At 29.2% G+C, this 12,443-nt stretch overlaps 2 protein-coding genes across 2 annotated transcripts; both read left to right on the top strand.

The window, feature by feature from the left end:
- The first annotated feature begins 31 nt into the window (after window positions 1-31).
- On the top strand, window positions 32-3,930 carry LOC112803470 (uncharacterized). Its single transcript, XM_025846962.1, has 2 exons — window positions 32-811; window positions 3,916-3,930. Exons 1-2 carry the CDS (start codon window positions 32-34, stop codon window positions 3,928-3,930), a joined length of 795 nt encoding a protein of 264 aa, XP_025702747.1.
- Window positions 3,931-6,646: 2,716 nt separating this feature from the next.
- LOC112801290 (DExH-box ATP-dependent RNA helicase DExH16, mitochondrial) lies at window positions 6,647-11,776 on the top strand. Its single transcript, XM_025843944.3, has 16 exons — window positions 6,647-7,065; window positions 7,140-7,269; window positions 7,488-7,609; window positions 7,699-7,889; window positions 8,210-8,350; window positions 8,547-8,669; window positions 8,789-8,866; window positions 9,135-9,303; window positions 9,495-9,607; window positions 9,808-9,888; window positions 10,150-10,215; window positions 10,520-10,584; window positions 10,876-10,921; window positions 11,002-11,118; window positions 11,334-11,425; window positions 11,513-11,776. Exons 1-16 carry the CDS (start codon window positions 7,017-7,019, stop codon window positions 11,628-11,630), a joined length of 1,701 nt encoding a protein of 566 aa, XP_025699729.1. The 5' UTR covers window positions 6,647-7,016; the 3' UTR covers window positions 11,631-11,776.
- Window positions 11,777-12,443: the final 667 nt, after the last annotated feature.

Raw genomic sequence — 12,443 nt, 5'->3', positions numbered from 1 at the left:
TTAGTACTTTGCAAAGATCTGGAGATACTAGATGGGGTCTCATTTGAATTCTGTACGTAGCTTGTTATGCATGTTTGATGCTACTTGTGAAGTTCTTGAAAAAAGCACCGAAGAAGGTAATTTCTCCACTCGTGGTGATGCTAGTGCTGCTTATGATGCTATTACATCCTTTGAATTTGTCTTTGTTTTGCATTTGATGAGAAATATTTTGGAAGTTAGTCATGATCTTTGTCAAGTTTTGCAACGAAAAAATCAAGACATATTGAATGCTTTAACTCTAGTTTCTACTACCAAGACTTTAATCCAAAGAATGAGAGAATCAAGTTGGGAGGCTTTCATAAAAGAAGTTATATTATTTTGTGAGAAACATGAAGTTGAAGTTCCTGATATGAATGCATTGCATATTCCTAGAAGAGGCCGAACTCGCAAAATTGTTGATCAAATTTCAGTGGAGCATCATTACCGTGTTAATTTATTTCTGGCTGTAATTGATACACAATTGCAAGAGCTTAATGGAAGATTCAACGATAATATGGTGGAATTGCTTACTTTAAGTTCAACTTTAGATCCCAGAGATAATTATAAGTTCTTCAGTGTCAACAAAGTATGTAAATTAGTAGAACGATTTTATCCAGGTGACTTCAGTGACCAAGAGAAATTTCACATTAGAATGCAAGCTCAACATTATGAACTTGATGTTCCTAATCATGTTGAATTAACTAACTTGTGTACAATTTCGGAGTCATGTCAAGGATTAACGAAGACAGGAAAGTCTTTAACATATCCTTTGATTGATCGTTTGATTCGCTTGGTATTAACTCTTCCTGTTTCAACTGCTACAACTGAGAGATCTTTTTCAGCTATGAATATTGTGAAGAATAGACTCAGAAACAAAATGGAAGATGAATTGCTTGCTAATTGTCTTTTGATTTACATTGAGAAGAAGATTGCTGAAAAATTTGACACAGATTCTATTATCGATGAATTTTATGATATGAAGAATCGACGTGTACCACTTCGTTAGTAAAAAGTACACATTTTTTTATACTTTAAATATATATTCTCTATCTGTATATTTTTATAATATATCTTACATTATAATTTATTTGCATATATTTTTTTATATTATATATATTATTGCCCCCATGATAACATTTCTGGATCCGTCCCTGCTGACCCATCACCTCAAAGGCTACATGTCATAACCATTAAATTTTTATTTCTTTCTGTATTTTTTTCTTCTAATATCATCTCAAATTATCATTTAAATATTAAATATATAATTTTTTTTGGAAAAAAATAGAAAATCAAAGTCCGAAATTTATCAAAGATTAATTAAAATTCAAATAAATAAAAAATTAAATGTATAATTTTTTAAGAAAATAGAAAAATAAATTTGGTTGTAGAATTTAAAAGAGGAAGTAAAAAAAAAGAAATATTTGAGGAGATAAGAGGATAAATTTTAAAAATTTAAAAATTGAATAAGGATAAAAGAGTAAAAAAATAGTGTCTCACAAGTTGTCGCAGTGCCTCATTAAATTGGAGGTACACTAATTTAGTGTCTCCGTGTCCATGTGTGTCTTCTCGTGTTCATCAAAAATCTGTGTCTCACCAAACTAAACCAGCAGACATGTGTCACCGTGTTCATGTCTCATTATGGATATCAACCAAACACTACCTTATGTTTTCTCATATTAAATATATTGAATTGAGTTATGTCTAAATATCATGTTTGATTTAATATAAATATAAAGATTGATGAATAAATTTAAAATTTAAAAAATTAAATAAGAGTATTTTTGAAAAGAATGTTATTAAAATTTAGTTTTTCATAAAAATTTTAGTCTTTTTTATCTTTACTTTCTGAAAATATTAAAAAAATTAAAATTTTAATTTTATCCTTTAACTACTAAACACAATATTCACTGTTAGTCTTTTAGTTTCAGTTTTAATTTCTGAATATAAATCTTACTTGAAAAATAGAAATTAAATTAAATTTTTGTATTATATTTGATATAAAATATACTGAATTAAGATAAATATAAAAATTAAATATAAATTTAGAATTTAAAAAATTAATAAAAAATTTATGAAAAAATGTTATTAAACTATTAAAATTTCAGTTCCTAGGGATTCAAATTTTGTATCCCTAAATACAACCCTAGTCTCAAAAAAACAAACCCGGCTTAAACGAAGATATTTAATTATCTCAAGGTGCTATTTAATTACACAGTTCAACTAGGTATCCTTTAAAAGTTGTACAATATTCAGCCTTTTATTACAATAATTTAAAAAAAATAAAACAAACATATCTAAAAATTTTAAATAGATTTAGTGTCTTTTTAAAATTAAATACACATTCAAAATACAAACTAAATAAAACTGAAATTTAAAATTTAAATTTAAATTTTAAATTTCTATTTTAAATTTAATATACTTAATTATTAATATATTATAATTACAATTTAAATACACATCCAAAAATCAAATTAGTTATAATTCAAAATTTTGAATTTAAAATTTTAAAATAAATCTTAAACCGTTTTAAAATTTTGGATGTGTTTCAAACATGTTTTGTATATAAGTCAATAATTTTAGATGTGTAATAAATGAAAAATAACCAATATTTACAAACATACATTTTAATAATTTTAAAAGCATTAATGTTCAAATAAGTAACGATAAAATTCAACAAATAATAAAAAAATGAGAAATATTAGATGAATTTTATCGAATAAGATATAAAAAAAATTAATTTTATATTTAATGTTTAAATTTAAATTTTTGATTTATGATTTTGGATGTGTTTTAGAAATATTTTTTGTATCACTTAATAATTTTAGATGTGTTACAATTGAAAACAAAATCGAATTTTTACAAACAAGCATTTTAATACTTTTAAAAGCATTAATATTAAAATAAGTAACGAAAAAATCTAAGTATTAAAAAAAGAGAAATATTAGATGAGTTTTTCTCGAATAAGATATAAAAAATTAATTTTATTTTTAATGTTTAAATTTAAATTTTAGATTTATAATTTTTGATGTGTTTTAAAAATATTTTATGTATAATTTAATAATTTTAGATGTGTTACGATTGAAAAAAATTAATTTTTACGAACATACATTTTAATAATTTTAAAAGCGTTAATATTTAAATAAGCAATGAAAAAATTCAAAAAAAATAAAAGAAAGAAAGAAAGAAAGAAAAAAATAAAGAAGAAGAAAAGAATATTGATATATACACTGATTATTTATTATTTAATTCAAATATTAATATAATCTTATTAAAATAATGATGAATGAGTTTTGAGTTAGTATGTAAGTCACTCGAAATAGAAACAAAATAACACGACTCATCTAATAATAATAATAATAATAATAATAATAATAATAATAATAATAATAATAATAATAATAATAAAATGTTAAATATGAAATAATAAATTTACCTGTAGAGAAATAATACTCTTCTATGAAAATTTTTGTAAAGAAGAGAGAAGAAAAAAAAAAGAACGTACACGAGAGAGGGGAGGGGAACGTCCAAATAAATAAAAAACTAATAAAATAACTATTTTATGAAGTAGGTAGGAAGTTAGAGAAATTCTAGTATTTGAAATTTAAATTAATTTTAATTACAACATGTTTAGCTACAAATTAGGAATGTCTTTTAACTAAAATTTATTTAAATAATATTATTTAAATTTAAAGGCTGAATAAATGCTGAATTTTAAAGGACACATAGCATTTTCCTTAATTACATTAATCAACCATTAACCATCAGCTTTGACAATGGGTCCGTATGACGACACTACCGTCATCGCATAATGGGGCTAGCAACCAATTTACAACACAATTACAAATGTACCTGGCCGCTAAAACGTCTATATTAGTCCTTTACCATTTTCCATTCCAGGTTCGTACTCTATGATTGGACTATTCTTGGAAAAGATGCTTTCCATTTTTTTTAACACTTACAAAAAATAAAGTATAATATCTCACTTTTAATTTTATAAATAAGACTAAAATTAAATAAAAGAAAAAAATAATAAAAGAGTCACCAAAAAAAATAATAAAAGGTGAGATTGATACGGTCCAATTTTTTTCTCATCAAACTCCTCACGCCACCACAAAAGTGGAAAGCTTAACTAACTACTACAGGGTTCTATCATTTGTTGTCAAATGTCAATGATACAAAACCAGTCAATGATACAAAACCAGTTATGAGGGACGCAAAAATTATATTCATCATACTTAGATTAATAGGTAACTCTCAAACTTTTTGCTATTCAGATTTTATAATTCTACAAGGTGACTTATTATCAGGTAGTTCATCGCACGAATCTGGAAATTTTTTGGTTATATTGTTTTAATCATTCAGATTTAACGTAAAAAATATTAACAATGACCGATTGATCCTTGCATCGATTCATAACGGTTGAATGTTTCCTTTTAGTCCTAGCCTCCTAGACATTTAGAATCCAGCTCTTTTTTTAGAGTTTGGAAATGACAGCATAAATAGGTTAGCCAGGTCGATATCTTATTGGACTCTGAATTTATTTGGTTTTTGGGTCGAACTTAAATGGATGCACGACTGCACCTGCTGGAGGGATGTAAGACTATGAAAAAGAACGTTTATTAAAAGTGATACTGGAAGCTATTTAAATTTTTGCTTTTTTTTTTGTTTTTCAAAAAGTATGAGCGAGGGATGTAGAGTTCCTTTTTTAACATAAAGAAATTTTGAAGTATTGAAGTAGAAAAGCATTGAATTTCTTCATGCGGATCAAGGAGGGAGATCCTCCTCAGAGGAACTCTTCTAATCTAATAGAGTCCTGACACACGACAAATTTATTAAAAAAATAAATTAAAATATATAATATATATATATATATTAAAATAATAACTAAATTATAATTAATTTATTAATAATTATAATAATTAATTATATTAAATAATTATATTTTTATTTATATTAATAATTTATATTAATTATTTAAATTATATTAAATATTGTTTATATTGTTATATTAAATTATAATTAATTAAATCTGTTTACACAAAAATATAAATTTAATTTTTATATTTTACAAAATAATTTTTAGTTAAGTTGCTTATTTTTATTTATAAAATTTAAAATACTAATCATGTTATAAAACTAAGTAATTTGTTGTCAACTGTAAAATTTAACTATATTTTTTTATATTAAATAATTTTACAAATTAATTTAATTTTGAATTATATATTATGTATTATTGTGATATATGAATTTTTTTCTGAATATTAATATTTTTAATAATGAATTATTTTTGAATTTATAAATTTAAATAATATTATTGTAAAAAAATAATAACTACATTAGTTTTAATTACTTTAACTAATTAATTAAGTAAAACCACAATAGAGAATAAAATTAGTTTCTCCTAATAAAAAAAAGAAAGACACTTTAAATTCCTATTTACTATTCATGACACAAAACTGATGTGAAGTTATTTTTTATGATAGATACACCATAAATAAAGACTATACTAAATTTCTTACCAGAGATAGTCTTAAGCAACCTACCTAGGGTTGGCAATCTATATCCTACCGCGGGTACTCAATCCGAGCAAATTCGTTTGGATAGGATTGTCTACCCTACCCGCAGGGTACGGTGTGAATCGCTTATGGATAGGGTAGAGTATGGGTTCAGGGTATACCCTATTATACTCTATTCGCACTCTTAATATATTATATAATATATATGTAAAAGTCATGTATGTCGTAAAGAAAGTGAGTGTTGAACCCACAATCTTTCTCTTATAAAAATTTGAAATAACTACTAAACTAGTTGATGATTATATTATTTGTAATTTTATATTAGATTTTTTTAAGATTTAATTATTTTTAATTTTAATTTAAACTTAATTTTTTATTTTCTATTTTGTTAATATTTATGAAATTTGGAATGGTTAAATCTTTTATTTGTTTAAAAATTTTTTATTTTTCTATGAATAGTATAGAATTTAAAATTTTAGAATACGAATAGAATTAGAGTTAAAAATTTCTCAAAATAAGATATGATAAAATTTTAAAAAAATTTTCAAGTCATGCATAAAATTTAAATCCTAACCTATTCTAATCATTACCAGCCCTAAACCTACCCACTGAATCATTTGCATTCATACCTTAGCCAAGAGGCTAGTCATCATATTCAGTATGCGGTACAATGTTTTGAAACTAATAATTTTTTTCTACAATTAATACTTAATATTTATGAAGAGTGGAGCATACGACAAGGAATTAAAAACATGAGAAATAAATGGTAACTAATAAATAAGTTGAAGACATAAAAAAAGGTATACATATTTGTCTCTAAATTCATGATGAATATAGAAACTAACAAGCATAATGTCACGATTTTAAAATGCTAAACCTAATACTCTAATAGCATGGATGGATATAAATATAAATATAAAAAAAGATCTTTTAAAATAATAATATTAATAAAATAATAAAATGATATTTTAATATTTTTAAATTTATAATATTTATTTTTTATGATATCTTAATTTAATAATAATTAATAATAATTTTTTTAAAGTGATAATATAATTTTAGAGGATCGGAATTCGATAAATATAATTGTATTATTGCATAACTGTATAACTGATAATCTACGCATTATCCTACACGCAATAAAGTGATACTTATAAAAATTTTACGTATATCGAGCTAGGTATCAAAAAAAAAAAAAAAAGGAAAAGCATATTCGCAGCTTGAATTGAATTGAATCACTTTTCTGTTCGGCTGTTCCTTACTAAAATAGTTTTTTGGCGGTGAGAGAGAGAGAGAGAGAGAGAGAGAGAGAGAGAGGGGAGTGAGGCGGAGAGCGAGGTTCGCTGCTTCTGTTGTGTTTCGATCATCCATCCAAACGCCAATTGCGTGCTGTTAATGTTAATGTTTATCCCCTTCTTCCATTTCTTCCTCTTTTGACTTTCTTCTTCTCTCTTCAACTCACTTTCTTCTCTTCCAATATTAATGGCTTCCTTCTTCCTTCGCCGCAAAATATTCTCTCGCTCTCTACTAGGTTCGCTCTCGTTACTCTCTTCTTCCGGCTATCATTTCCGTCCAATTATTCATTCTCCGTGCAAATATGTCCAGGTAGTAAGGATCCTCTTCGTGCCTACTTCCAATTCAAATTTGATTGCTTAAGTAGTGCTTCTTCCACCAAGGTGCATCCATACACCACTTCTACTCATGGTGCCATCAGAAACGATTTCACTGACTTGACGTAAGCTTACATTGCATTGCTTTTCAATCTGCTCTCTTTACATTAGTTTCGGAACATTGCACGAAACCTGTTTGTGATAATGCTCTTTTGTATTCGTTACTGAAATTCTTAATTGCTATTTATTATTTGATAATTAAGTTAAAAGCTGCACTGGCATTGATATTGATTTTATCATTTTATGGTTCTGAAGCCTCATGATTGATTTTTGGTTGTTTTAGCTCCCCTCATACTTGGTATCCACAGGCCAGAAGGAAACATCGCAGGATTATCCTGCATGTTGGTCCCACAAATAGTGGTAAAACGCATCAGGCTTTGAAGCAACTTGAGTCAAGTGATTCTGGTAACTCCATTTTTACACAGTGTAGGATAGCCAAGAAAGAGGGAGGATAAGAGCTTTGTAAATGGGTTAAGTATTTTTGCGCTATGCAGGTTTATATTGTGGTCCTTTAAGATTGTTGGCATGGGAGATAGCAAAACGGCTGAACAAGGCAAATGTTCCTTGTGACCTTATTACTGGTCAGGAGAGAGAGGAGGTTGATGGTGCCAAACATAAGTCTGTTACAGTAGAAATGGCCGATGTATCATTTGATTATCAGTGTGCCGTCGTTGATGAAATTCAGGCAAGTCAATTTTTCATTGTGAATCCTTTTTTCAAATTGTGTTCTGTGTAGCTTGTAGGAACATTTGGTTTCATATGAGGCTAGATTATAAGTTTCAGGTTCAAGTCTCATCTTGATTGTGTCATGTAAGTTTTTCAGTTTCAAAACTGTTATTAATTTATAATTAAAAGAGTATCTATTTCAGTAAAGTGTCTACATGTGAGGAGGCATAGGTAACTCAGTGAGATTTTTTTTTTTTAATGAAAATAATAGGTTTTTCATTGGTCTACTAGTTGTGACTTATTTCCACTACTAATCTTCATCTATCTTTCTGCATCCAGATGTTAGGATGTACTAGCAGAGGTCATTCATTTACACGTGCTTTATTAGGAATAGCTGCTGATGAACTTCATCTCTGTGGTGATCCAGCTTCTGTTCCCCTTATTCAAGAGATATTGAAAGTTACTGGTGATGATGTTGAGGTATCAGAAAAACATCGCCTAGACCAAACAAGCAATTATTTCCTTTTCTTCTTTTATTTTGGTGGTGGTGGCAGTAAGCAATGAGGGCCAAGCCAGTAGAGTAGACTGATTATAGTTATTGCTATTTTCATTCCTGTGGATTTTCCATTTTGGTAATTACTGATCCATAAAATTCTCTCCCTCATGTGTGCTGCAGGCTCACTATTATGAGAGGTTATCACCCTTAGTGCCATTGAAGGTCCCTCTTGGATCCTATTCTAATATAAGAAATGGTGATTGCATTGTAACCTTTTCACGTCGAGACATTTACAAATTAAAGGTGAGATCTTACAATTTTTATATCAGAATTTTTTTTTGTGAATTTACTTGCATATTTCATTCGCTTGTCTTATATACACAATGGACTAACTAGTAAAAGTTGGCATTCACATTGTTCAGAAGAAAATTGAGAATCAAGGAAAGCATCTTTGTTCAGTAGTATATGGTTCGCTGCCACCAGAAACTCGAACAAGGCAGGTGTGGACTCTTACCTAAGTTTTTATTTCCCTGTTGACTTTCACTTGTTTCATGGAAATCTGATATTTGAATTTCAAGTTTTACTCTTTCCATACAAAAATTTATGCTATTTGTTTCCTTATTTAGAAAACTTCACGTGTGCCAACAATTGACAATAAATATCATGCTAGCCAAAATCAGTTGTGCTTCAGTGTTATTTATAATGGATTGTATTTGGATGGCAACCCTTTAAGGATTTTCTGAGTTGAAGTTTTAATTAGGACTTCAGGCAAGCATGTTCAATGATGCAACAAGCGAGTTTGATGTTCTAGTGGCCAGTGATGCCATCGGAATGGGTCTTAATTTAAACATATCTAGGATCATATTTTCAACCTTGAAGAAGTTTGATGGTTTTGAATTTCGGGACCTGACTGTGCCTGAAATAAAACAGATTGCAGGTAACACAAGATTCAACTAAGTAGATAGACACCTTTTTGAAAAAAAGAAAAAAAAATAAAGTCAAGAATTGTACTTTTTGTTATGTTATTAGAAATTAATCAAATTATATTTTTATATTCTATTCAAATTTGGAGACTTGGATATTTGAATCTTATTTTATTCCGGGGTTTTTGAATGCATATTATTGCAGGGAGAGCTGGTAGATATGGGTCAAAGTTTCCTGTTGGAGAAGTAACATGCATAAATGCAGGGGATCTACCCTTGCTTCATTCATCTTTAAACTCCCCATCACCCACTTTAAAGGTAACTTGACTTCGATCACCGTATATGTATGTGTTCCTGGACCAAAAAAGTTGATGAAGAAGAAAAAATGAACAAGAAGGCTCACTTTAAATATGAAACACTTTATGTCAAGCCTTTTGTTGATAACTTGATATGAATAAATTTCTTTATTTCAAGACTTCTATTTTGATGATTTATGTTTAACGCTTAATCTGATGCAGTGTGCTGGATTACTTCCTACTTTTGATCTAATGTATATGTATTCACGTCTGCATCCCGAATATGGTTTCTGTCAAATACTGGTATGGTATATCTTCCTGTTACTGCCAGCCCTATCTTCCAATCTTTTATCTATTGGTATAACAGTCAAATTGTTTACCCTATGTAAATGCAAGTATCAAGTTTGGTGATTGGTAATTACTTGCTAAGAGAACATGATGATTTGTCCGCTCTATCCATCAAAACTATCAACCTTGAAGATCACTAGACCTGTTAACTTGTAAATGTTTTTATCTTGTAATTCCCAAAACTAAATGTTGATTAAAATTTCTTTTATGTTGCAGGACCATTTCCTTGGCAATGCCAAATTATCCTCAAATTATTTCATTGTTAATTGTGAACAATTATTGGTATGTCTTTTTTATAGACCCATTTAATTGCCACCATTGCATAAAAGTATCGGAAAATTTTCAAATGTAGGTGTTCCAGTAATTTTAACTGTTGGTTTCAAATAATATATATTATATCTATTTTTGATAATTGAAATCAACGGTTAAAACCATTGGAACATCGATATTCTAGGTACATTTGAAATTCTTCCAAAAGTATTTCCTTTTTATTCAGCAGAAATATCAATTACCAAATATTTCCATTATTTGATTATCGTTTATTGACTTCTCTTTTAATTATTATGTGGGTACATGGTGGCACTAGAAAGTGGCTGCTGTTATTGATGAATTCCCCCTATCATTGCATGATAAATACCTTTTTTGTATCAGGTACATTATGTTTTCAGAAAATAACAAATTTTCAGAATGTAAGGCCTAGTTTATAGGATTGTTAGATGAATTGAAAACCCAATGGAATGAACAAATTAGGGTGCCCGAACTTTGTATCACTTAAAACTTTCAAGGAATTAGATAACAAATGCCTTTAAGTAGATAAGAATAGTAACTTGGAAGTTTTTGAAGCATTCAATACATTGAAAGTGTATTGAAAATTTTAAAAACTTGAATTTTCAATGAAATCTTCCTTAACAAGTCTCCTTGTTAACCAAATCCAATTTTCAGTCCAGCTGACATGGACGATGAGATCTCAGCTCAAGGCCTGACACAGGTAGTAACAATATTTTTTCATAAAGTATGTTGTCGTTACTTTGAGTGGTCATAAATATGACACAACTTATGATGAACCAGTTTGCAGAGAACTATGCAAAGAGAGGCCTTGTTCGGCTTCGAGAAATATTTACACCAGGGACACTTACTGTGCCCAAAACACCGGCTGCTCTTAAGGAGCTTGAATCAATCCACAAGGTGAGGGTTTTTTTTTTTTTTTTTTCAAAAATAACCTTTAAAATTCTTTTTGGGTTCACGTGAAAGGTGATGGTCATGCATAATTTCCATCACTTCAATGACCATTTTAATAATCTCGTGCTTTACGGAACGGGCAATATTTTCTTTCATTAGGTTGGTGAAATATTTTTACGTCCATTTTTCAACTGATATTATAAATGGTGCCTAAATGGTAGGTTCTTGATCTCTATGTTTGGTTGAGTTTTCGATTGGAAGAATCTTTTCCAGACCGGGAGCTGGCTGCATCCCAAAAGGCCATTTGTAGCATGTGAGTCTCTTGCCTTGTGTTAATGACTTAATGTGGGTGTTGCCCATTTTACTCCTGACGATATATTTATGAATTTGAATTTATAAGGTTGATTGAAGAATTCCTGGAAAGACTAGGGTGGCAGATGCCAATGACCAGAAGGTTGCCTTCGCGTAAAATGTCGACTTCTCTGTCAGCTCATCATCATACCAGGCGATCTTTGTAGCTACTTACACCCGTAGTCCTTCACTACACATGTATTATTTTTTAACAACACCCCCCCCCCCCTTTTCTTTTTTTTTTTACATGTATTTATACTGTTTACATTGTTTCATCAAAGAAAAATGAAAGAAAATTAGAAATTAATTCGTATGATTCTTTTTTCACTTTAAATAGAATAACAGATCCAACAGAAAATGCTTGTCAATCTTGGGGATTTTCTTTTCCCGTCCCCTCTTTGGGTGATTTCCTTCCATTGTTTATTTAGAGCTTTCATGGAATTTTATACCATGAGTATTATAAAACGCACTTGCCTTAAAATTACAAAATGGGTGTTTATAGCATACAAAATCATGAATCCAACTTTGCAAAAGTTAGGAACCACCGTTACTGGTATCATTTTTAGAATATGTAGGTTCCTTTTTCTCATGGGAAGGGGGTGACGGGGTGAAATGAGGGAATCTAATCACTAGGAAAATTTGCTTTCTTGGAATCGAATCCTACTTCCGGAAACACCACTAACTAGTAACGAGATTGTTGCGTTGGATCTGTGCCATCAAATCCTCGATGTGTTGCTTCTCCTTGATCATGTTCTTGGAGTCGAGTTCTCCCAGCAGTAGCTTCAGCGTGACTTCTTTTGGAGTTAATCCCTGCAACACCATCTACTCAGAATGAGGAAGCACTCTCAAGCTTTCCGCTTCTACACATACCATGCACCAAAAGCGTGTAAGTTCCCACTTCAGGGCTTAAGTACATGTGATCCAACAGAAACCTGAGCACCTTCATCCTCTTTTTCCCGCAGCACATCTTCAACAATGGA

Source organism: Arachis hypogaea, chromosome 5, assembly GCF_003086295.3.
Source record: "Arachis hypogaea cultivar Tifrunner chromosome 5, arahy.Tifrunner.gnm2.J5K5, whole genome shotgun sequence".
Lineage (NCBI taxonomy): Eukaryota > Viridiplantae > Streptophyta > Magnoliopsida > Fabales > Fabaceae > Arachis > Arachis hypogaea.
This window is presented reverse-complemented; position numbering and strand designations above follow the sequence as displayed.